Source organism: Helianthus annuus, chromosome 8, assembly GCF_002127325.2.
Source record: "Helianthus annuus cultivar XRQ/B chromosome 8, HanXRQr2.0-SUNRISE, whole genome shotgun sequence".
In the NCBI taxonomy this organism is placed as follows: Eukaryota; Viridiplantae; Streptophyta; class Magnoliopsida; order Asterales; family Asteraceae; genus Helianthus; species Helianthus annuus.
In genome coordinates, this window is record NC_035440.2 from 72,108,883 (window position 1) to 72,136,382 (window position 27,500).

At 42.3% G+C, this 27,500-nt stretch overlaps 1 protein-coding gene and 1 non-coding gene across 2 annotated transcripts; both read left to right on the forward strand.

Moving 5' to 3' along the window:
• Positions 1-16,305: 16,305 nt before the first annotated feature.
• Positions 16,306-25,037, forward strand: LOC118480987. The gene is made up of 3 exons (XM_035976034.1): positions 16,306-16,416; positions 16,500-16,928; positions 24,724-25,037. Exons 1-3 carry the CDS (start codon positions 16,368-16,370, stop codon positions 25,035-25,037), a joined length of 792 nt encoding a protein of 263 aa, XP_035831927.1. The 5' UTR covers positions 16,306-16,367.
• On the forward strand, positions 22,040-22,146 carry LOC118481396. The gene has a single exon (XR_004865603.1). It is a non-coding gene; the product is annotated as a small nucleolar RNA R71 (small nucleolar RNA).
• Positions 25,038-27,500: the final 2,463 nt, after the last annotated feature.

The following is a 27,500-nucleotide window of genomic DNA, read 5'->3' on the forward strand; positions in this document are numbered from 1 at the left end:
ATGGATCCAGGTCTGATTAGCATGAATATACGTGTTACATGATAGCTTGTATTAGCATGCAACTTGTTGAATACGTGTAGATAAATACATGTATTACTTGTATATGAACCTAATAAATATTGGTAACCATAATAGGGTGTGGTTGACCAACTCAACACAAGTAGTTTATATGCCGAGCAAAGCAAAGGTGAGTTCACACATTTTACTAAAAACATGTATTCCCGGTGGTTGGGTGCTTCACTTTCCCTGGTTTAGGATTGCCTAGTATTCCTGGTTTAGAATATTGTTACCTTTACTTTCCCTGGTTTTTGATTGTCTAGTATTCCTGGTTTGGAATACAATTAAATGATATTTATATTTCATGTCTTAGCATACTAAACGAAACTCTATCATGAAGTCCTAACATTCGATACCGATTAATTGCCGGGATCTAGCGAACGGGATATTAGTTATTAGCGCTATTAGGTTTCACTAACCTCACACCGTGCCTTGGAGGACGGGTATGAACTATTATGCCTTGGCAACCGTCAATGAATATAGACATTGACAAACGGGGCAACACAACGCAAGAGTCGCAAATATTCGGTATTACGGAGTTTAGTAGCTTACAGATGGGGTAGCTCCCCATAACATGATTATAAATGAGTAACTTAACAACTTAATTTTTTGGAAATAAAACTGGAAAACCGTGAACTCGCCAACTTTATGTTGACACCCTACTGCATGCTTTGCAGGTTGCTTGGTACAGCTACGACGGATGTTGCAGTCGGCTGGAGTGCGTGGTTTGTAAGCTTCATGTTAACGTATATTTAAAGAACTTGTGGTTTTAAGTTATAATGGTTCTCATAATATTTCCGCTGCAAAATTAAAATGTATTTTACTTATAAACACTGATCACCAGTCTTGTTGATTGTGATAAATTATAACTTATGTAAATGGTTCAACATGATTAGTGGCTAGATCCTGGTCAGTCACACATCTCGAGGTAATACTCTGCATGTGGATTTTGAGGGTGTGACAGATTGGTATCAGATCCATTGGTTATAGTGAACTCGGTTTTAAAAAGAAAGACTTTTTGAGGAAAACCAGACAATAGCCGTTCTTGGAAATCACAACGACACCACACTCCGGATTTCAAGGTTTGTCAGACTTAGATGCTTACATGGTAATTGTAATTATCGGCATTTACTTGTGCATAACATATATGTGTATATATGTATGTGTGTATTTGGTATTCAACACTATGATTCATACGTGAACAAAACTATGCAAACATGATATGCGTTAAGCAGGAGTGAATTCTCCTAACTCTAATTTGAAACCGCAACATGCTAAGGGCAAGGAACCAGTCGTTCTTAACCCTCATCCATGAATTACATAAATCTTACCCATGAATTAGAACGAACCGACAAGATAAACGTTTACTCGAGATACCTACATATGAGGAGCCTGCTATGTGTCCTAGAAAAAGACCATAAGGGCTAAGCATCGAAGGAGGGTCATCCCTAAATCACGTGTTATTAAAGGGACAAGCTGTTATGGCACAACAGCACCACAACTTGGTCACATACACGAAGCAACTGTAGGCACTGGTGCTCGGAATGCGAAGCGGTTTACGACACGCTCACACACAAAACCAAGAGCAGGAAGCGGAACGCGAAGCATTTGACGAAGTTAAGGAGAACAGATGACATCATTTACATCCTTTTGTTCATGCACTCATTTTCTCCAACTTAAGTGGTGAGGCTCGTTCCCTCATCCGACTGATGACCTAGATTCTTGATATTTGCCCGAGAGTGTCACACCCCCAAAATCCCACCTGCGGAGTACTACCGCTTGGAGGCGTGACTGACCAGGATCCAGCCACCAATCATACTGAACAAGTATATATAAGTAATTATAAAAGTTTAACCAATACGATTGGTGTTCCAAAACAAATAAGTTTAAATTGCAAGCGGAAGCATAAGTTTAAAGTTATAACATAAGTTCCAAAAGTTTCAAGTTTATCATGGTCTTGTAGCAATCCCTGTCCCACAACGATCCTCCTCCATGCAAGCTCCAGCTAAGTACCTATGGTCCTGCAAAGCATGTAGTAACGAGTCAACAACTAGTTGAGTGAGTTCACGGGTGGGCGTTCGTTTTAGTTGTTTCGAAAACAGTTTACTTTATCTGGCATCCTGCCGTGGGGGTTACCCCATAGTTTAAAAAGACGTGACCAGTTCATTCCCAGTTACTCCGGCACTCCGGCCGTGGGGGCTACCCCATGTAGTTATCAGGCATTTCGGCCGTGGGGGCTACCCCATGTACATCATCTGGCTCTCCAGCCGTGGGGGCTACCCCATGTGTATACTAGACTCGTTACCGTATCGATTACTGACTGTAGTCATGTTTATGTGCCCTGAAAACATCAATGTCTATCATCATTGACGTGCCCCAGATCCATTAGTTCACGCCCGTCCTCTGCGGCACGGTGTGAGGCTTGTCAGACCTAAATAGCGCTATCTAACTAATGACCCACTCGCCATTGGCCCGGCGATTAGTCGATACAAAAAGGAGGGACTTCGTGATAGAGTTTTAGTCTAGTACGTTTATCCGTCCATCCGGACGAGGAATTACATTCCTGAACCACTGACGTCCTACCCAAGGTAGACGAGGAACCCACGTTCCTTAACCCCGTTCCCAACCCAGGGAATCCCATGCTTTGTAAAGGGTGTGAACTCACCTCGGTTTGCTCGGCAGTTAATCACAGAAAGATCAGTCAAGTCGCAAGTAGTCAGTTACGTCCTAATCACGGATATCACGTATAATCAGATTCGAACCAAGTAGTGCACAAATGTTCAACACGTTTGGCAAGCACGTTTAGCAGTAACAGTTCACAGTTAACATTCAAACAAAATCCACAGTCTAAGTGTGAGGCCCAAACAGTTGGGCTCGTGATAACAGGCCCAAATAACACGTTAACAGGAGCACAGAAATCCATAGATTCGGCCCACTAACTTAGGCCCAAGGTGTGGTCTCGAGTCGCAACCGGACTCGCAAGCATGGTCTCGAGTCATGCTGTGTGTTGATCATGGATGGTTGCGAGTCGCAACCGGTGTCGCAACCATGGTTTCGGTTCATCATGCTGAGGTCTCGAGTCGCAACGGGACTCGTAACCTGCGGTCTCGGCTTGTCCTGTTATGGTTGCGAGTCGCAACCGCGTGGTCTCGAGTCATCACGCTGTGGTTGCGAGTCGCAACCAGGTGATTGCGAGTCAGTATGCTGTCATTTTCACGTTCAGGTGCTGATGCAGATAGTCAGATTAATGGTACAATATAATCAGGCCCAAATCCGGAAATAACCAATAGAATCCCACTAACATATTTCCTAATCAGGTTATTGGTCAAAGTGGATCAAAATCACAAGGGTTTTCATATTCTTAACTATCATTCAAAGTGTTCTTCAATTATTCATAACCATATTCATCAAGTATTCAACCTTTATTCAAACAAAACTATGAACAACCGTCAAGATACAATTTACTAGCATGCATCCTAACATGACAAACATACTCCTTAGCCGATTTCATGACATATGTAAACCGATTTCATGAATCATCAAATCTAATAGTTTAAACTCTCTTTAACACATGAACACATTCCAACACTAAACTTTTTAACACACATAAAACATCATCTCATTCAAGCATCTATTTAAGCACAATCATAACATGAACATACTATCACTAAGCATTTAACAATAATCATCAAAAGTACTAACAATAAACATCATTTCATGCATTTTATCATACATCACAAAGCACAACAAGATTAACCATAAACATGAGAGATACTAACCGGTTGGTGGGGTGTGTGTGTGTGTCGATCCAAAGTTCCAAATCCGAGAGTTTCTTGTGTCAACCGAGTGGATCCGAGAGTCTTGGAGATGTGTTTGTGTGCTAGAGTTCTAGTGGGAGAGAAGATAAAAGTGTGTGTGTGTTCTAATGTTCAACAAAGTGGTAACAAGTAACTAGGGGTGGTGTATTTATAGCCAAGTTCCAAATGTGTGCACCCTTAGTGGGTTTCGAGTGGGGGTTCACGGCCCAAAGGCCCAAAACCGATTACTATTCACTCGAGACCTCATGGTCTCGAGTCGGGTTCCTTGTTGTTTCGTGTAGGGTTCTCGGTTCACATATAACACGTACACATATATATACAATACACACGTAACAAAGCACTTATCACATAAAAAGGTTCACGTTATCATTTTAACTAATCACATAACGTACAAGCAAGTTACAACGAAAGGTTCTAGATTTCGAGTTGTCACATCATCCCCAAGTTGAAAGAAATTTCGTCCCGAAATTTGATGGCACTCACTGAGGAAGCTAGTCAAGTTGCATGGTTTTCCTGGTTTTCCTGGGGTGTCACATCCACCCCCCGTTGATCTGGAATTTCGTCCCGAAATTCCGTAGCTTCAGCCTCAGTAGCGTTTGTACTGTTCTCAAACAGTTGGGGATACTTTTGTTTCATCCGATCTTCGCGCTCCCAGGTAAACTCTGGGCCGCGACGTGAGTTCCAACGAACTCGAACAAGAGGTATTCTAGTGCTCTTGAGGACCTTAACATCCCGGTCCGTGATCTCGACAGGTTCTTCGACGAATTTCAACTGTTCGTCGATCGTGAGTTCCTTCAGGGGAACTACGTGCGTCTCATCTGACAGACACTTCTTCAGATTTGACACATGGAAAACGTTGTGAACTGCACCGAGTTCTGCTGGTAATTTCAGTCTGTAGGCCACCTTGCCTATTTTCTCAAGAATTTCGAAAGGTCCAACGTACCGTGGGTTGAGTTTGCCGCGTTTACCAAAACGAACCACACCCTTCCAGGGTGAAACTTTGAGTAGAACCCGCTCCCCAACCTGGAGCTCAAGTGGTTTCCTGCCCTTATCGGCGTAGGCCTTCTGACGGTCACGAGCGGCCGCCATGCGTTGTCGTATTTGAGCAATCCGCTCAGTAGTGTCTACCACATGTTCTGGACCAGTGATTTGACTATCCCCCACCTCTGCCCAACAAAGAGGTGACCGGCATTTACGTCCGTACAATGCCTCAAACGGAGCAGCTTTAATGCTAGTGTGGTAGCTGTTATTGTACGAGAATTCTACGAGTGGCAGATGCCTTTCCCAGCTGTTGCCAAAGTCGATTACACAAGCGCGAAGCATGTCTTCTAATGTCTGGATAGTGCGCTCGGACTGCCCGTCCGTCTGTGGGTGATACGCTGTGCTCATATCAAGACGTGAGCCAAAAGACTTGTGCATTGCCTGCCACAGTTCCGAAGTAAAACGTGCATCTCGATCAGAGATGATAGAAGTGGGCACCCCGTGCCTCGAAACAACTTCCTTGAGGTATATTTCTGCTAAAGTGGAGAATTTATCCGTCTCCTTAATTGCCAAGAAGTGTGCGGATTTTGTGAGTCGATCCACGATCACCCATATAGTATCGTTTCCGCGCTGTGATCTTGGTAGGCCAGTAACGAAATCCATGGAAATTTGCTCCCATTTCCATTGTGGTATCTCTGGTTGCTGAAGTAGGCCTGAAGGTTTCTGATATTCCGTCTTGACTCGCGCACAAGTCAAACACTTGCTGACGTAAGTTGCTATGTGGGCCTTCATGCTAGGCCACCAATACGTAGTTTTGATATCGTGGTACATCTTGTCCGAACCAGGGTGTACCGAGTAGCGAGATTTGTGCGCTTCATCCATCACAAGTTCTCGTAAATCGCCATAGTGCGGGACCCAGATGCGCCCTGTTACATAATAAGCACCATCTTCCTTCTGCTCTAAACGTTGCCTTGACCCGCGTAGAGCTTCAGCTCTAACGTTTTCTGGTTTCAGTGCTTCTATCTGAGCAGCTCGTATTTGCGAAGGTAGACTAGAATGGATCGTGAGTTGTAAAGCTCTTACACGCTTAGGCGTAGTGTCCTTTCGACTGAGGGCGTCCGCCACTACATTGGCCTTGCCCGGGTGATACCTGATAGAGCACTCGTAATCATTCAGCAGCTCGACCCATCGTCGCTGCCGCATATTCAGTTCCTTCTGCTTGAATATGTGTTCTAAACTTCTGTGGTCGGTGTAGATGGCGCACTTGGTTCCGTACAGGTAATGCCGCCATAACTTGAGTGCGAAAACAACAGCTCCCAGCTCTAAATCATGTGTCGTGTAGTTCTTCTCATGAACTTTAAGTTGTCGTGAGGCGTAAGCTATGACTCTATCTCGTTGCATCAATACACAACCAAGACCCTGAATTGATGCATCACAGTAAACCACAAAATCTTCTGTGCCCTCTGGCAGTGAAAGGATAGGTGCACTACAAAGTCTATCCTTTAGATGCTGAAAAGCTAACTCTTGTGCATTTCCCCAATGATAAACAACGCCTTTCTGCGTTAGTAAGGTGAGAGGCTGCGCGATCTTAGAAAAATCCTTAATGAATCTCCTGTAGTAACCTGCCAATCCCAAAAATTGGCGAATTTCCTTTGGTGTACGAGGCGCAGGCCAGTTCTTAATAGATTCCACTTTGGATGGATCAACGTGAATCCCATCCTTGTTCACCACATGCCCTAGGAAATGGACTTCACGAAGCCAGAAGTCGCACTTCGAGAACTTCGCGTAAAGCTGTTCCTTCCGAAGGAGTTCCAAAATAAGTCGTAGATGTTGTTCGTGTTCCTCTTTGCTCTTAGAATAGATCAGGATGTCGTCGATGAAGACTATAACAAACTTGTCCAGGTACGGCTTGCACACTCGATTCATCAAATCCATAAAAACTGCCGGTGCGTTCGTCAGCCCAAACGGCATGACCAAAAACTCATAGTGCCCATATCGAGTCCTAAAAGCCGTCTTAGAGACATCCTCTTCCCGAACTCTCAGCTGGTGATATCCCGATCTCAGATCGATCTTTGAATAGTAGCTCGACCCCTGCAACTGGTCGAACAAGTCGTCAATACGCGGTAGAGGATAACGATTCTTCACAGTCACCTTGTTGAGTTCGCGATAGTCGATACACATTCTGAAGGTACCATCCTTCTTCTTCACAAATAACACTGGAGCTCCCCAAGGCGATGAGCTAGGACGAATAAAACCTTTATCTAAGAGTTCTTGTAGTTGCGTGGAGAGTTCTTCCAATTCTGATGGCGCTAAACGATAAGGTGCACGGGCTACAGGCGCGGCTCCAGGAGCTAGATCAATCTGAAACTCGACTTGGCGATGGGGCGGAAGACCAGGTAATTCCTCAGGGAATACCTCAGGATAATCGCGTACAACTGGATAATCTTCTAGCTTCTTCTCCTGTTCTGTGGTGTCAGTAACTAAAGCCAAAATCGCAGTGTGGCCCTTCCGTAAGCATTTCTGGGCCTTAAGAAGAGAGATGATGTTCTCAACAGCACTTCTCTTGTCGCCACGAATCATGAGAGGTTCACCACCTAAACCAGGAATGCGAACGATCTTCTCGTTGCAAAGAATCTCTGCTCGGTGTTGGGATAGCCAATCCATCCCAATGACAACGTCGAAACTACCCAAGACAATAGGAATAAGATCGATAGAGAAGGTCTGGTTAGCGAGAATAAGCTGACAACCCTTGACTACGTGTGAGGCTTCCAAGCTCTTACCATTGGCTAGCTCTACGGTGTGCTTGTCGCTCAGGGGTGTAGGAATACGCTTAAGCATCTTACTAACTTCTAGTGACACATAGCTAGTATCGGCACCCGAATCAAATAAGACTGTAACATAAAAGTCGTCGAGAAGGAACTTACCCGTTACCACGTTGGGATCATTCCTTGCTTCACCTTGACCAATCACGAACACACGCCCCCTAGCACCATTGTTGTTGTTGTTGTTCCCATTGTTACCATTCCCCTGATTGTTGTTGTTCTGGTTCAGTTGGGGACAATCCTTCTTGAAATGACCTTCAGCTCCACACTGAAAGCACCCTTTGTTGTTACCCTGCTGCTGTCGCTGGTTTTGCTGAGGTTGCTGACGATTCTGGTTGGCAGGATATGCGCTCCTGCAATCCTTTGCAACATGACCAGGCTTGTTGCATCGATGACAGTTGCCCCTGGTGCATGGCCCACTGTGGTGTAGGCTACAACGATTGCACTTGGGGTGATTCCCCTTGTATCCACCATGACTCTGACCACCAGACGATTGCTGACTGGGGCTCTTGTGATCATCCGTCTTTCTCTGCTGAGACTGAGTTTGCACTGAAGTTGAACCCCTGCTTGAAGTTCCATCCCATTTCCGCTTATCCCCACTAGAAGTACCAGAAGTAGTTGCAGCACCTATACGCTTCGGTAACTTGTTTTGCTCCACCGCTTGGTCAGTGAGACGGTGAGCCAACTGTACAACCTGCTGGATAGTAGTCAACCTCGCTGAAGTCACATGACTTTGGATCTCTGGCACCAAGCCCTTGAGATAGAGTTCAATTCGCTTGTAGGGAGGATCCACCATAGTAGGACACAACAAGGCAAGCTCATGCGATCTCTTAGTGTATGCCTCAATTTCTGATCCCGACATCTTAAGATTGTAGAACTCATCTTCCAGTTTGTGAATGTCGTCACGACTGCAGTATTCCTCCCTGATCATTTCCTTGAAGTTTTCCCATGGGGTGGCGTTGGCAGCAACCAACCCTAACATCTGCACTTGAGCATTCCACCACGTGAGAGCCAAACCCTCGAGAGTACCAGTAGCATACTTCACCCTGCGCGCTTCAGGGCATTCACACATTTCGAACACAGACTCCAGTTTCTCAAACCAGTGTAGGAGACCTACTGCTCCTTCAGTGCCGCTAAAAGTCGTGGGTCGACAGTCCATAAAGGTCTTAAAAGTGCACACCGGTGCCTGAGCATACTGACCTAAGGTAGGTGAAAGAAAAGACAGAGTTTAACACAAAGGTTGGTTCACGAGAGTAGGATCCAAATGATCCTAGAACAATTTCGGACTGCAGGATATACCTCCTGCGTGTGCAGCTGCAAGCGCTGCGGCAACTCGCTCGTTGATCAAAGCCGTCAACTGGGCTTGTGTCATGTTAACGCGTCCAGACATGGTTCTTCATAACAAGAGTAATACGTGTGAGAGAGGTTCGCGGAAGTACGATAGTAAGACAGAGTAAGCACGCACGTGTTCAAACAACAGTAGTTATACTAGTCATGAGCAATGTACTACGCAACTAACAAGTAGGCAATATACATACATCATATTACCTAGAACGTTGAGCCTTGCATGAGGAGCGAAGTGTCGTTGTGGACCGTTGAGCACTGTTCCGGTTATAGTCTGGTTTTAACAAAAACGTTTCTCCTTTATTAAAACCAAGTTCACTATAACCAATGGCTCTGATACCAATCTGTCACACCCCCAAAATCCCACCTGCGGAGTACTACCGCTTGGAGGCGTGACTGACCAGGATCCAGCCACCAATCATACTGAACAAGTATATATAAGTAATTATAAAAGTTTAACCAATACGATTGGTGTTCCAAAACAAATAAGTTTAAATTGCAAGCGGAAGCATAAGTTTAAAGTTATAACATAAGTTCCAAAAGTTTCAAGTTTATCATGGTCTTGTAGCAATCCCTGTCCCACAACGATCCTCCTCCATGCAAGCTCCAGCTAAGTACCTATGGTCCTGCAAAGCATGTAGTAACGAGTCAACAACTAGTTGAGTGAGTTCACGGGTGGGCGTTCGTTTTAGTTGTTTCGAAAACAGTTTACTTTATCTGGCATCCTGCCGTGGGGGTTACCCCATAGTTTAAAAAGACGTGACCAGTTCATTCCCAGTTACTCCGGCACTCCGGCCGTGGGGGCTACCCCATGTAGTTATCAGGCATTTCGGCCGTGGGGGCTACCCCATGTACATCATCTGGCTCTCCAGCCGTGGGGGCTACCCCATGTGTATACTAGACTCGTTACCGTATCGATTACTGACTGTAGTCATGTTTATGTGCCCTGAAAACATCAATGTCTATCATCATTGACGTGCCCCAGATCCATTAGTTCACGCCCGTCCTCTGCGGCACGGTGTGAGGCTTGTCAGACCTAAATAGCGCTATCTAACTAATGACCCGCTCGCCATTGGCCCGGCGATTAGTCGATACAAAAAGGAGGGACTTCGTGATAGAGTTTTAGTCTAGTACGTTTATCCGTCCATCCGGACGAGGAATTACATTCCTGAACCACTGACGTCCTACCCAAGGTAGACGAGGAACCCACGTTCCTTAACCCCGTTCCCAACCCAGGGAATCCCATGCTTTGTAAAGGGTGTGAACTCACCTCGGTTTGCTCGGCAGTTAATCACAGAAAGATCAGTCAAGTCGCAAGTAGTCAGTTACGTCCTAATCACGGATATCACGTATAATCAGATTCGAACCAAGTAGTGCACAAATGTTCAACACGTTTGGCAAGCACGTTTAGCAGTAACAGTTCACAGTTAACATTCAAACAAAATCCACAGTCTAAGTGTGAGGCCCAAACAGTTGGGCTCGTGATAACAGGCCCAAATAACACGTTAACAGGAGCACAGAAATCCATAGATTCGGCCCACTAACTTAGGCCCAAGGTGTGGTCTCGAGTCGCAACCGGACTCGCAAGCATGGTCTCGAGTCATGCTGTGTGTTGATCATGGATGGTTGCGAGTCGCAACCGGTGTCGCAACCATGGTTTCGGTTCATCATGCTGAGGTCTCGAGTCGCAACGGGACTCGTAACCTGCGGTCTCGGCTTGTCCTGTTATGGTTGCGAGTCGCAACCGCGTGGTCTCGAGTCATCACGCTGTGGTTGCGAGTCGCAACCAGGTGATTGCGAGTCGGTATGCTGTCATTTTCACGTTCAGGTGCTGATGCAGATAGTCAGATTAATGGTACAATATAATCAGGCCCAAATCCGGAAATAACCAATAGAATCCCACTAACATATTTCCTAATCAGGTTATTGGTCAAAGTGGATCAAAATCACAAGGGTTTTCATATTCTTAACTATCATTCAAAGTGTTCTTCAATTATTCATAACCATATTCATCAAGTATTCAACCTTTATTCAAACAAAACTATGAACAACCGTCAAGATACAATTTACTAGCATGCATCCTAACATGACAAACATACTCCTTAGCCGATTTCATGACATATGTAAACCGATTTCATGAATCATCAAATCTAATAGTTTAAACTCTCTTTAACACATGAACACATTCCAACACTAAACTTTTTAACACACATAAAACATCATCTCATTCAAGCATCTATTTAAGCACAATCATAACATGAACATACTATCACTAAGCATTTAACAATAATCATCAAAAGTACTAACAATAAACATCATTTCATGCATTTTATCATACATCACAAAGCACAACAAGATTAACCATAAACATGAGAGATACTAACCGGTTGGTGGGGTGTGTGTGTGTGTCGATCCAAAGTTCCAAATCCGAGAGTTTCTTGTGTCAACCGAGTGGATCCGAGAGTCTTGGAGATGTGTTTGTGTGCTAGAGTTCTAGTGGGAGAGAAGATAAAAGTGTGTGTGTGTTCTAATGTTCAACAAAGTGGTAACAAGTAACTAGGGGTGGTGTATTTATAGCCAAGTTCCAAATGTGTGCACCCTTAGTGGGTTTCGAGTGGGGGTTCACGGCCCAAAGGCCCAAAACCGATTACTATTCACTCGAGACCTCATGGTCTCGAGTCGGGTTCCTTGTTGTTTCGTGTAGGGTTCTCGGTTCACATATAACACGTACACATATATATACAATACACACGTAACAAAGCACTTATCACATAAAAAGGTTCACGTTATCATTTTAACTAATCACATAACGTACAAGCAAGTTACAACGAAAGGTTCTAGATTTCGAGTTGTCACAGAGAGTATTCTAGTAGGTCTACACCGTTCTATTTCCTGTTTGCATGCCTCCAGTACGAAAAGCATACACGGTGTATACTTCCTCGTGGTAGTACTAACAATTACATCGCATCCCCATCAATTACAAAACTATTCTCCTATTACCCTAGTACATGGTTACTTCTTAATCAAACTTGACTGTATACCTCAGCTTACCTAACTTAGCAAATGGGTGTCTTCTAAGGGATCGGTGGAATTGGAGACATAGGAGCAAGGAGACACGGATTAGTCAACCCACATATGAACACAATGATCTGAACGTGTACCTCACCCCTTCATTTCAAGAATCGTTATTCCATGGTACCTTCTCTGGTTAAGTGGATCTTTTCGCTAGCTTTCGTATCAACCGATGTTTGTTGTTTAAGGCGATGCCTAATTTCCATTACTAACATGGGTAAATTTAGCGTTCCTTTATCATGATTTCACGATATCCTCGCCTCTCCAATATAGAAACCCTAATAGGATCTCACTCTAGTTTAAGGAATTTGGCAAGCTTGACTTCTGATTAATAAACTTTTGAAACCTGAAATTGGTTACGTGTTGATTCAACCATACCATTTCGAACATGTTTTTAAATCCACACATTGGAACCCCTCAACGACACAGGCGCTACTTCGAACTCGTCCGCACGACTTAGGACAATCCATCCGAATATGGTTACTTATCGGCTTGATAAAACAAAAACTCATTTAAAGAACAAGAATCAAAATGAATTACTCTTCTTTCGTACACGGCCTAGCTCAAACACTCTACCAGATGTTTCAGTGAACTCTAACACTACAAACTCGTACGACAACCAATCTTCTTCTATTAGTCCTTGTTGTGCCAACACCATCGACATAACACTTTTCAGCAAATAACGATCTTTATTCCTATTTTTACACCACTTGCGTACAGCCGACTCCACTCTCGACAACGGATAAACCCTTACTACTGATCCTAGAACGTTTACATAATTGTATCAAGTTGAGCGCATCGATTGCGGCTATACTTTAGTATGATTTCACGTCCTATCATGTTATGCTTCATAAACACCACAATTCTCATCCAACTCTATTCTACGCGAATCCTCACTTGGATGAATTATCCCTACGTACGTTACTCGAGGAACAACAAGCCAAGGATACATCGGAGGTGAAGATATCTTAAAGACTGTCCTTAGAACTCGACACGACCAATACGAGTTCCTGATCATGACATTCGAAGTAACCAATGCACTTGCGGTTTTCATGGATCTCATGGACCATGTGTGCAAGTCAAATTTGTCATTTGACGACATCTGGAACTACTCTAAGAGCCAGTAGGAACCCGAGCTACACATCCGCCTTACCCTGGAACTCCTACGAAACAAACAACCTTACGCTAAGTTTTCACCATGCGACTTTTGACATAGTGAAGCCTACTTTTCTCGATCACGCGCACAACCCCTCACTAGTTTAGCTCGAAATAGTATCACCTACTAGTAAAGAAATGCTCAAGAATTCGCGGTCCCAACAATTGAAGGATAAACTATGAGGTGCACCTATTCCACCCTGTCCAAGTGACTGATGAATTTCTTGCTTGCTGTGGTACGCCCATCCAAGTACTCAACTGCAAGCTAAAGCAACGTTAGAAAAATCATTGCCTATGTAACTCGACAACTCAACGTTCGCGAAGAGGACTACACTGCCCATGACCTGGAATTGGGAGCTGTAGCTTTTGCACGTGAGATAAGGAGACATTACCTGTACGGTGCCAAGTGCCCGATTCACACCGATCACAAGAGTCTCTGGCACAACCTCGATCAAAAGGGGTTGAACATGCAGCAACGTTAATGAGCTGAACCCCTAAACGATTACGAGTACGCAATTGAATATTGTCCGGGAAAGGAAAACATTGTAGTCAACGCCCTCAGCCAAGAAGAAACCAAACCTGAACGTGCTCGCATGTTACAGATTACAATTCATTCTAGCTTTCCTGAGCAAATCCGAAACGCACAAGATGAAACACCAAAGGAGGAAAAAAAAACCTTCTAGCCGATTCCGTACGAGCATGGAGAAACAATTCGAAATCAAGACTGATGGCATTCATTACCTCATGAAACGTATATGGAGATCTTTGAGAACTCGTAATGGGCAAAACACTAGTCTCGATACTCAATACATCCTATTTCCCGGCAAGATGCATCATGACCTCTTCAAGCCATAGTGGGTTCACTTACCAAAATCCTTAACATTGGAGTCACCTCCGTGACAAAAGCTATGCATGGTTACCAGGCGACGTGCTATTGCATCTCATCCTGGAAAAGGAAACTTCAATACCATGTTGCAATCTTGGAAAGTGCGCCACCTCTCAAATTTCGTGTATACCTACGTGGTAAGCGACTTTCTATAGTTCTCGATAGTCACACTTATGTGCACCCACTCTTACTAGGATCGATTCGTTGCCCGACGGTTGATTATTCTATACCTAAACATAATCCCTGGTAGTTTATTAGTATGAACAACAAAATCTCAATGGTCATCAATTGCCACCTCAATCATGCAGATTCGATTTTAACCCATCACGGTGTATCGTCTTATATCATGACGATTTCTTTAGCAATAAACTTCCAACCATCATTTTTAAAACACCGTAGTTTAAAGTTTCGGGACGAAAATTCTCACAACTAGGGGATGATGTGACACCCGAAGCCTTCAGGGTAAATACAAACCCCGTTAACTTAGACATTCATTTAGGCATTACATTTGATTCGGGTAAACGGAGTGTCTCAATTATTCCACAAACACACACGTGACGGTGAGTTGGGGAATTTCAAATTAACACATGGGTTGTAACCGAACGTCGACAAACAATCGGAACTGTATTCATGAACAAACAAGTATAAATTATGTGAATTTATATGCTATTTTATGTGCTATGCTATGTGACTTACATATTCATTTTGTGAACTTTTGGGAAACCACGTATATTTACGTGTAACAATGTGTTATCGACGAACTATAACGAACCTATTTACGTGTAACAATGTATTGTATGTCTTAGCTTAAATTTCGAGGACAAAATTTCTCTGTAACATGGGGAGAATGTGACAACTCGCACTTTTGACCCTAACCATCGGAAAAATGGGTACATATTCTTAAGTATTTTATTATTATTATTATTATTATTATTATTATATTATTATTATTATTATTATTATTATTATTATTATTATTATTATTATTATTATTATTATTTGTTAATAATAATAATCCGCGACGAGGGAAACATGTTGATTAACCAATAACCCGAGCCAAGCGTATTTAATTTAACACACACACATGTATATATATTAATCGTTATATTGATTTGATAATTTAAACGAGCAAGTTTGTGTTAACGAGACATGACATTTAACGGGTCCGTGCACATGGGCCAAGCCCAACCCAACTCCCCTACAACCCAAACCCTAGTATTTCTACATCTTATTCTTTCCACCTCTTTATTCTCAAAAACCCTAAGGCTATAGGGTGTGGGGCACATGGATTGGATCATTAGTTGCCACATAGGAACATGATTCACACCTACACGGCACCCCCTTGGAGTATAATTTTGTGGTGTGCATGGATTAAACCACGGAAACCACGTTCCACTTTTTCTATTTTCTAGGGTTGGCCACAATAAATATATAAACAATTTTCCTTATTTTTTGTATTCCTCCGTTGTCAATTCTATCAAACAGAAACCCTAACCAGCAACAACGACAACAAGAACAACAGCAGCAATACAGCAATAAGAACCCTAACCCTCATTTATATTCCTCCAACAAGACGACAAGCAGCAGGTTTGTTGTTTTTCAGTTTTTTCGCTGTTTGATTTGTTATTCTGTTGTTTGTGGCTCTAGATCGATCTGTTTAAAGTGTACGTTTACATTTTCTACTACAGTTTGACTATCAGTATCTGTTTAGAGGTTTCAATTGTGTCATTGTAACCCTAAAATGTTGTCATGTGTGTTATTTTCTTTGTTTCATAGTTGATTAGCTTTGGTTATGTGTGTTATGTATTCTGTATTTGATTATATCTAAATTTCATTCTAAACAATCTGTTAGTTGTAAATTGTAATCCACTGTCAAAGTCTTCTCCATCTTGAAACTTGTAGATGTAATTCTCATGTATCTTTTTTTAACCACTAGTGTGATAGTGCTTCATAAGGTAATATGCATGTTCTTATTTTTAACTTTCAGTCATTGAATCTGTTGAATCAACAACTTAAAACGCTCCAACAAATCCAAAGTCGACCTATTCATATAAAAGTCCAATCGCAACCGACACCCGATACCCCTTTGTTAGACGATTTGGATGAAATTGACGTTGTACCCGAAACCCAACCTCAAAGTTCCAAGAAAACATCTAAGAAAAGTGTTCAAAGAGGCCGGAACAAGATAATTTAACCACCGGTAGAGGTCAAACTTGGACATCGATCGAAGAGATGGCGTTAGCAAGGGCGTGGACCAATACGTCTACGTGTCCGATCGTAGGTATGTTATACTTTTATTAATACTAAAATAATATTTTATTCATGATAAAACAACATTTATTTACACCTTGATATTTATTGTAGGTAATAATCAAAAGTCTGATAGTTTTTTGAAGGAGGTTTGCAACAAATTTCATGCTTTGATGCAAAAAGAACCGTACCGAAAAGTGAACTCAATAGGCTCAAAGTATCGAGAGATGAATAAGAAGATATCGGCATTTTGTGGTTATTACAACAATGCTCATTCGAATCGGCCAAGTGGGGCGAGTGATGAAACGGTTTTTGCCATAACTATGTCAAAATACCATACGAAAGAAGGTAGTGCGTTCACATACGTAGGGGCTTGGGAAATCTTTAAAAATTGTTCCAAGTGGGCGCCGGTTCCTAACGAGGTGGTAAGGGCAAAAAGGTCTAAAACATTCGAGTCGATGGAGCATAGTTCCGGTGATTCGGATGTACATTGCCATATTAATATTAATGATGAAACCGAGTTTGATGATGATGTGTGTCGGTGTATATATAATTTAGATGTATAATTAAGCCCTTTTTACACCTTTAGCCAAGTTTTATATTTATAAAACATGATATTCACTAACACTAAACATACATATGGGCAAGTGCACCCATCGTGGACGTAGTATAGTGTTGGTAAGATACCGAGGTCGTCCAAGGACACAAGAGCTTTGAATACCGGTTTATCCTCAACGTCTAATCAAATCAAAAAGTGAGAAAAATGTTTTTAAACTAAGAAAATAAAAACTAACTAAATGCTGAAAATAAAATAAAAATAAAAACAGATAGACAAGATGAATCACTTGGCTCCGACTCGTGTGTTAGTATAACCTTTGATTATTTTCGCACTTTTGCACTTGTTTAAGAGATTATCTTAGTTATTGTAGTAGGCCCCTCTTTTGAAGGCGACGTTACCCTCAACCCAGTAGTTTGAGTCAGCAAGGATACAATCCTAAAGGGTTGGATTGTTGGAAGATAATGAATTAAGTTATTAATGCAAATTATGGTAGGCCCCGCTTTTGGCGGTGACGTTACCCTCGGCTAAGTAGTCTGAGTCAGCAGGGATACAGTCCTAAATAGCCGGGTAATAGTATTAATAGTAGTTAACTTATGAGGGGGTCAAAGAGTTTGGATCCCCGCCATCCAATACCTATGGGTATTGAAGGAGATCCTACTAAATTTGACCCAGGTCCCTTGCAGGACCTCTAAACGCTGAACAAGGGCAAGACCCTTACCAAACCGTTCCCTTAACCCCCGACCAGGTAGCCAACATACCTCCATATAGACCGTGGAGATATGAATGGTGAAAATCTTTTATTTTATATAGACAGTAAAATAATGCCAAGACACCACGGACAAACGATAAGGAAAGATCACCTTCAACATAAGCAACTAGTTATTAAAGTCATTAATACAAAACCAAATAAAAAGTGCAAAAGATTAAAAATAAAAAGTATTATACTAAACACTTGTCTTCACCAAGTGATGTAAGAGACTTAGGCAAACATGGCCTTGATTGTCAAGAACTCTTACTATCAATCTTGGATCCCGAGACGACTCACACACTCTACAATGGACAATGGATGATGGTGGTGGATGATGGTGTTATGGTGGTAGTGGGTGGTGGATGAAGTGTGAGAGAGGTGGTGTGCCAAGGGATGAGATGGAATGAAACCAAGCACTCCTATTTATAGGCTGAACAGAAGGCTGGGCACGGCCCCGTGTCTGCTGGACACGCCCCCGTGCCCGTCTGACACTCTCTCTCCTCATTAATTGTAATTCGCAATTACAATTAATGCGCCTGCTGTACTTTCACCACGCCCCCGTGCTCAATGAACACGGCCCCGTGGTGGGCAATAGAAGCTTCTACAAGTTTGTCTTTTCTGCTGCTTCTTGGGCACGGCCCCGTGCTGGCTGAGCACGGGGCGTGTTCAGGCTTCTGTTTTCTCTTCTTTGCTTTGGAGGATGCCGTTGAGGGTTCGGGCAGTCTACTTTTATTCCTTTTCTTGTATTTATGCTAGAATTAGTTGTCTTTTTGCTTCTTTTGTGAATTTGAGCTCATTTCATCCTGAAAATACAAAAGGAAGACAAAAACACTCTTTTTCCAACATTAGTACTTAAAAAGGGTTAGTTTTATGCCTTAATTGATGTAATTTATATGTTGCATTTTACACACATCAAATACCCCCACACTTGAACTTTTGCTTGTCCTCAAGCTAAACTCTTTTAAATGTGGCTTTCACTCCCAAATGGAATGGGTAGAAGAGAAGGTTTTCGGCTTGTCATATAGTGTCGGGAATCCAAGATCTTTTTGGGTTTTATTTTTATTAATTTACAATCCTATTCGTTATGATTTATTTAGAACGTTTCATAGGATAAATTACTTATTTGGGCATAACATGCCTTTTTTAAAATTTCATTTATATACAAGTTCACATACCTCACGGGATAAATCACTCAACACTCGGCCGAAGGTGTATTTTTTTTAGTGAATCACTCGAGAGCAACATGGAACTTACGCCTTCCATAAGCTTGCCAAGCAATCAATCCTCCTCATTTTTAACTTTATACCTTTGTAAATATCAAGAGGACTTTTTGGGTGAGGGGTTAGGCTTGGGCTAAAGGTGGGTGGTTGGGTTAGTGGTTAGTAAAAGGGCGAAAAGCGTAAAAAGCGTCGGTTTTCGTAACACACTTTGTTTTTAGTGACCTTTTTTTTTTATTTTGAAGTATTTCTCCAACCAAGCTTTTGTTTGTATAGCTTTGTTTGTTTTTAACTTAATCATCATTTTTTTTGTCAGTCACATAAAAGAACGAGCTTGCGAAAAACCGAGCTTGTTACTAAAATAAAGGGTGAAAAATAAAAAGGGTTTTTGGTGGGTAAAAAAAAAAAATTTAGGGTAATGAAATGAAAGGTTTAGGCTCAAAGGGGTTAACTAGGGGGATTTTGGGTAGGTGGTAAAAAAAATGAAAAATAATGGTGTAGAAAGAAAAATGGTTAGTCCTAATGCCTCCATCATTTACTTACTTGGGTTTAAGTTGGTAAGGACCGGGAAGGAATCGTCGTGGCAAGTTCTAGAGTTGTAAGAACCAAGCGGCTATTCACACAAGAAACGAAAAATGAGCATTTAGTCTAAAGATGTAAATTTGTATGCTCAATAAAGGCTCAAAACTCACTTTTGTGGGAATGGGTTTTTAATGTGGTCAAGTATATATAATCGAATTTTAACTAGACTTGTTATGCCGTTTCATAATTTTCTTATGTTGGTTCTTGTTATCACGACGCTCTCGGTTGTAAATTTTATAAAAATATAACCTTATTAATCTTGTGATTCCTAACTTAAACTTTAGACAAGTAAAAAAAAAATGAAAAATTTTTGAAAAAAATTTGGGGTGTTTAGCGGTTCCAATAGAGTTTTGTGTAAGGCTTGTTGTTAGGACTTGCAAAATTTCAAAGTGTTAGCTTCCCCCCCACACTTAAATTACACATTGTCCTCAATGTGTCCCAAAAATGAATTTTTAGGTTGATTGGATGTGTAATGTGGTGTTAGAAAGCAAAGATTTATGTTACTGGCAGTCTGGACACGGCCACGTGGGGACCGGACACGGCCCCGTGTTCAGGTGCCAGTAACAGAAATTAAAGAAATGAGACAGAAGCCTGGACACGGGGGCGTGTCTGGTGAACACGGCCCGTGTCCAGTTACCTGAACTGGGCGTTTTTCTGCAGGTGGCTCAGCACGGGGCCGTGTTGGTTGAGCACGGCCCGCGTTGAGCCTTCTGTGATGGAGATTTGTGTCGGGTTGCTCCGTTCTTTGTGCATGGGGCCATTTTTCTCGTTCCCTTTTTCATCCATTACCACCACGAGTGTGTTTTATTTCTGCAAATTAAAACTAAAAGATTAAACTAAACTAAGGATAGTTCCGCGGAATGCCTCCGTGGTGCGCCACGTTTATAAGGGTCCTTGGCTAGACCCAATGCGAGGTTATATGTTTTCTGAGTGGGATGCTTGGCGTCCCATGTTGCACCGTCGGAGAGCAGCATCCAAGCTCGAATCAATAACCTTCATGTATTTGACCGGGTCGTCGTCCTCTATTCTCTTCCCAACTCCGAATTTTACTTCATCATCCCCATACCTCAAGGTGAGCGTTCCGTCATTCATATCTACCACCGCTTGGGCGGTGGCAAGAAAGGGTCTCCCTAGTATGAGGGGGACCTTGGTGTCTTCCTCCATATCGAGTATGACAAAGTCGGCTGGATAGACGAATCTGCTCACCTTTACCAAGACATTTTCGATGACACCTTGTGGAAATTTGACGGAGCGATCAGCGAGTTGTATGCTCATTTTTGTAGGACTCGTGGTTCCCAAGCCGAGTCTTTTAAACATTGATGAGGGCATGAGGTTAATGCTAGCCCCAAGGTCGGCTAGGGCATTATGAACGGGGGATTCCCCTATTGAGCATGGAATCGTGAAGCTTCCGGGATCGATTTTCTTTTGGGGAAGTTTATTGAGTACGAGGGCAGAGCATTCTTCGCCTAAATTGACTAATTGCAAATTTTCAATTTTCTTTTTATGCGTAAGGAAGTCCCTCATGAATTTAGAGTATTTGGGCATTTGGGTTAGGACCTCGATAAAAGGAATATTGACATGTAATTTCTTTAATAGACTTTCGAACTTTGCGAATTGCTCATTGGTCTTTTGACGAATTAACCTTCCGGGGTACGGAACTCGAGGGGCTTTGGTAGGCTCTGGTGACGGAGGGGAGTTCTTCTCCTGCAGAGGTGTGGGTACTGTTTCTTCTGTTGGCGGCGGCGCTTCTGCAGGCCCTACGGTGCGGTTTCGTAGCGTGATGAGGTTAACTTGCGCTTTTGGGTTTGTTTCGGTATTGCTAGGTAATGCGCCTTGCGGTCTCTCGGAAAAATTTTGAGCTATTTGATTTAATTGTTTTTCTATGTTTTGAATACTAGCTTGTTGATTTCTAAAATTTGATTCTAATTGTAGAAATCTTTTCGAGTTTTTCTTTTCAGTGTCGGAGATGAGGCGAGATACAGTATCTTCAAGCCTTTCTCGTCCACTATGTTGTTGACTGAAATTTTGTGACTCATTTCTTGGTTGTTGAAAGTTTGTTCGTTGGGTTTGTTGGTTACTACTATTGCTGGGTTCTCTCCAACCAAGGTTCGGGTGGTTTCGCCATCCTTGGTTGTAAGTTCCCGTTGGGGGACCCGACGGCCTAGGTCTATTATCAATGTAGTTTACCATTTCTTGTTGATCGTCCGTTTCTTTCATACAACTCCAATTTTCATGTGACCCACCACACCCTTCACAAGCCATAACCGAGACTGTTTTTGACATTTCTAACTTTTTTATTTTTGAAGAAAGGGCCTCGATTTGGGCTTGTAAAGAAGTGCTTTCATCGACCTTATGGGCGCCCGGGGCAATAGATTTATTCCCCCGGGGGGTGTGCCATTGAAAATTGGTCTGAGCAATTTCCTCAATTTGATTATATATTTCGTGCGGGCGTCGATTACCTAAAAGTCCCCCAGAGCTAGAATCAAGTGTCTGCCTTGTGTGTGGTAACAATCCATTATAGAAAGTGGATACTTGTTGCCATATCGCAAGGCCGTGATGTGGACACTTGCGTAACAACTCCTTGAACCTTTCCCAAGTTTCATATAAGGATTCCCCGTCCTCTTGTGAATATGTATTAATTTCAGTCATTAATTTAGCAGTTTTAGCGGGAGGGAAATACTTATATAGAAATTTTTGGGCTAGTTCATCCCAGGTGTTTACCGATCCAGCTGGGAGGGCGTTGAGCCAAGCTTTCGCTCGGTCTTTTAGTGAGAAAGGAAACATACGGAGGTGGATGGCATCATTTGATGCTCCGTTGATCCGAAAGAAATTAGTGATATGTAGATGGGGATCCTCGTCCGCAAGCCCATGGGAGGTTGCGGAGTTTTGAAGCATTTGTATCAAATGCGGCCGAAGTTCGAAGTTATTAGCTTCAACATTCGGAGCATTGATAGCGGCGCCTAGGTTACCTACGGTGGGTCGTAGATAATCCATAAGGGTACGTTGGTCCGCCATTGGAGGTGGATCACCCGAAACCTTCTCTTGGTTTTTAGCTTTTAATCTTTTTCTGAGAAAGCGTTCGGGTTCTTCTAGAGGTTCTTTTATGTCCTTATTAGAACTGGAGCTCATACACTATGTAAGATTGGCGTCGGGTTCCAAGTCCTGCAATAAAAACAGAAAAGAATGCTGGTCAGAAGGTTCATCACGGCCCCGTGTTCAGCGAACACGGCCCGTGGTCGGAGTTACAGTTAATGTTTTCCAGACCCCAGTTACTGGAAGTTGGACACCGCCCCGTGTTGCACCGACACGGCCCCGTGGTCAGCCTTCTGTAACTTGGAAAACTAAAAACTGCCAGTAACGATGCTGGGCACGGCCCGTGTCCAACCAGGCACGGCCCGTGCTGAGCTCTGCAGAAGCTGAAAAACTAAGAAAATCCTAAAAATTAAAAAGAAAAATAAAAAATATGATTAGGCCGTTGATTCCTAACTTTCTTAAAATCCTTGTGTCCCCGGCAACGGCGCCAAAAACTTGATGTGTGTCGGTGTATATATAATTTAGATGTATAATTAAGCCCTTTTTACACCTTTAGCCAAGTTTTAAATTTATAAAACACGATATTCACTAACACTAAACACACATATGGGCAAGTGCACCCATCATGGACGTAGTATAGTGTTGGTAAGATACCGAGGTCGTCCAAGGACACAAGAGCTTTTAATACCGGTTTATCCTCAACGTCTAATCAAATCAAAAAGTGAGAAAAATGTTTTTAAACTAAGAAAATAAAAACTAACTAAATGCTGAAAAATAAAATAAAAATAAAAACAGATAGACAAGATGAATCACTTGGCTCCGACTCGTGTATTAGTATAACCTTTGATTATTTTCGCACTTTTGCACTTGTTTAAGAGATTATCTTAGTTATTGTAGTAGGCCCCTCTTTTGAAGGCGACGTTACCCTCAACCCAGTAGTTTGAGTCAGCAAGGATACAATCCTAAAGGGTTGGATTATTGGAAGATAATGAATTAAGTTATTAATGCAAATTATGGTAGGCCCCGCTTTTGGCGGTGACGTTACCCTCGGCTAAGTAGTCTGAGTCAGCAGGGATACAGTCCTAAATAGCCGGGTTATAGTATTAATAGTAGTTAACTTATGAGGGGGTCAAAGAGTTTGGATCCCCGCCATCCAATACCTATGGGTATTGAAGGAGATCCTACTAAATTTGACCCAGGTCCCTTGCAGGACCTCTAAACGCTGAACAAGGGCAAGACCCTTACCAAACCGTTCCCTTAACCCCCGACCAGGTAGCCAACATACCTCCATATAGACCGTGGAGATATGAATGGTGAAAATCTTTTATTTTATATAGACAGTAAAATAATGCCAAGACACCACGGACAAACGATAAGGAAAGATCACCTTCAACATAAGCAACTAGTTATTAAAGTCATTAATACAAAACCAAATAAAAAGTGCAAAAGATTAAAAATAAAAAGTATTATACTAAACACTTGTCTTCACCAAGTGATGTAAGAGACTTAGGCAAACATGGCCTTGATTGTCAAGAACTCTTACTATCAATCTTGGATCCCGAGACGACTCACACACTCTACGATGGACAATGGATGATGGTGGTGGATGATGGTGTTATGGTGGTGGTGGGTGGTGGATGAAGTGTGAAAGAGGTGGTGTGCCAAGGGATGAGATGGAATGAAACCAAGCACTCCTATTTATAGGCTGAACAGAAGGCTGGGCACGGCCCCGTGTCCGCTGGACACGCCCCCGTGCCCGTCTGACACTCTCTCTCCTCATTAATTGTAATTCGCAATTACAATTAATGTGCCTGCTGTACTTTCTCCACGCCCCCGTGCTCACTGGACACGGCCCCGTGGTGGGCAATAGAAGCTTCTACAAGTTTGTCTTTTCTGCTGCTTCTTGGGCACGGCCCCGTGTTGGCTGAGCACGGGGCGTGTTCAGGCTTCTGTTTTCTCTTCTTTGCTTTGGAGGATGCCGTTGAGGGTTCGGGCAGTCTACTTTTATTCCTTTTCTTGTATTTATGCTAGAATTAGTTGTCTTTTTGCTTCTTTTGTGAATTTGAGCTCATTTCATCCTGAAAATACAAAAGGAAGACAAAAACACTCTTTTTCCAACATTAGTACTTAAAAAGGGTTAGTTTTATGCCTTAATTGATGTAATTTATATGTTGCATTTTACACACATCAATGATGAAGTGACAGAGATTCCGGAATTGAAGCGCGCAAATGGTAGAGACAAAGCAAAAAAGGAAGCGGCGGCCAAAAAGAAAGAGGCGTTGACAAAAAATGAATCTCCGAGTGAAACAAAGGTGGATAAGTTGATGAGCAAGGTCACCGAATTTAACGAAATACTAGCGGTAAGACTTAAATTGAAAGAAAAAGAAATGCAAGAAGCGGCCGATCGTGAAGACTTTAAGCTAATGGCGACAAACATCGAATCGCTCCCAGAAAAATATAAAGAAGTGTTGCAAAAAATGAAGGCGAAAATTGCTCAAAAATGGGGTCTTTAAATTATGGCATTATCATTTTTTATATTTTCTAGTTTTCGTCTTTATTTTATGTCGCTATCGTTTTTTTTATATTTTTAGTTGTAACGAAATTGATTCAGTTTTATATTTCTAATCTGAATGCTATGTAGTTTTATTACTAAAATTTATTTAATTTTATTTTTTGTTTATTTAAAATAAAGAAAATGAATTTCACACAAAAAAGGGGTGGATAGTGGTTTAGGTCATGACCACACCCTTAGGATAGTGATTTTGGATGGTGCATTAGAGGGCGATGACATGTCGCTAACGTGGAGGATCATGGTGGGCATGAGGGTCATGACCACACCCTTTAGCCTAACACACAACATCATTCCTCTCTCCCTCTCTCATGATATCCAGCCACCGAATTATGGCCACCGGCGACATTTTCCGGCACTGTTATTTCGGCCTGCCGCACCCTAAAACCCCTCCCTCCTCATAAAACTTCTCACGCATGCACTGGACAAGAGATCGAGAGAGAGAGAGTTATCGGTAGAGAGAGAGAAAGCCGAGTAAAGAAGAGAGAGGTAGATGGCCGGCCGTCACCATCAACGGTGGAGCCTCGACGGTGGACGGCGGTGGTTGTCTGAGTTGTCTGGATGTCACAGAGTTGAAGGGAGATGGCATGGTTGGTGGTGGTCGCAGAGATTCGGGTCTGAAGCAGCGGCGCTGCGATGGTGGTGTGAATCAGGTCTGGTGTAAATAGAGGAGGACAATAGTGACGAGATAATGATGTTGCTGGGGATTGTTGGGTGGAGCTCGGCAACATCAGAAAGCCAATGGCAGCAACCGCAACATTCAGAAAAGGAAATGTCATTGTTGTGACATCTGTGCTTGTAATCATTGTAAACAGTTCAGTTATCAATTAAATAAAGTTATTTGATCCCAATGTTTGTTTGTTCATGTTTGATGATTTTCATGTTTTATTCAATTTCAAACTATATATCGCTTTCTAGAGAATTATACGCAAACTGGTGCGTAATCGTACTCAATTTAACACGACAAATACTTCGGAACACCAATTTATGCTTAACATACCTTAAATAACCTTTACATAACTTAGAAATAAGTTTTGAAGGCTTTGGTGTGGCAAAATCAAGTTTATTCGCTTACAGGGATTAAAGTTGATAAATTGCAAAAGTATGCCAATTTTAACTGTAATAAACATTTCGGAACATGATCATAAGTTAAACACACCCTAAATATCCTTTACATAGCTTAGAAATAGACTTTGAGGGGTTCGGTGTGCTAAAATAAACTTTATGCTCATTCAGGGACTAAAAGCGTCAAAAAGTGCATAAGTTTTCATTTTCACGAATAACTTACGTTCTGAATACATCCGAACATCCAAAAATTTATCTAATCATTAAAATATTATGTTTTAGTGATTGGCTTGTCAAAAATCCATTCGTCGCGTAATTTGGACCGTTTTTGCGTCCGTTACGACTTCCGTCGTAATTAACCGAACAACGCAATTGTACGGCCAAACGAACCGACATCCGACATATTTTTGAGCATATGTCATGTTCCCTATGCTTTAACATCCCTGTGAAGCTTAAAAATGGGTTTGACGGGTGTTAGAAGTGCCAAAACACGACCATACGCGCACAGGGACCAAAACTGTCAAAATGCAAAAATGGCTGGTCTGCAGGGTCCTTACAGACCGTAAGGGACCTCATACGGTCCGTAAAGCACACCCAGATCAGCAGAATGCATTCCATCTTGATCCAACTCTTCCTCACTTGTGCACATGGTTTTTGGGTATTTATGGGCTGGTTTGGAGGCTCCCCTGGTTTTCTAAAACTATGGGCTCGAGGTGTACGGATGAGATTGAATCTCGGATAATGAGGGACGATCTTAACGGTTCTACTACACCTATAAATACCCCTTCATTCACTTGCTCAAAACCCACAATTTTATTTGATTTTATACTTTCTAAGTGGAAGTATATGCTTCCAACCTGAGAGTGAATCGGGTCAAATCTTGCGGGGACCTTCTGTAAGTATTCTTTCGTGTTTTTCTTTTGTTTTAGCGTTAAGTCAAACTGCATTTGACTTTTTGCATTGACCAGTTTTTGGTCAACGCGAAGTTCGTTTGAACTTCATAACGTGAGCGTAATCACGATGGTTATAGTCCCTAGTGACTATACCTACTGATTACCACGTTATCTAGGCTCAGTGACGAGTCGTAGTTTCGGCCAAAATGCGTTTTCTCGCGTATTTTGTAACCAAACTACTTTTGGGTATCAAGATCCTTTGTCTTGATACCAAACCTGTTTTTAAACCTCGTTAAACATGTTCCAACATGTTTAAGTCGTCACTTTTAGAATTGTGCTTGTCTAGGGTCGTAAAGGTATGCGATCTAAACAATCGCTTATACTTTCGAACCCGACCCATTTGGTCGATCATTAGGATCCGACCAAACACTTTAGACGACCATAGTTGT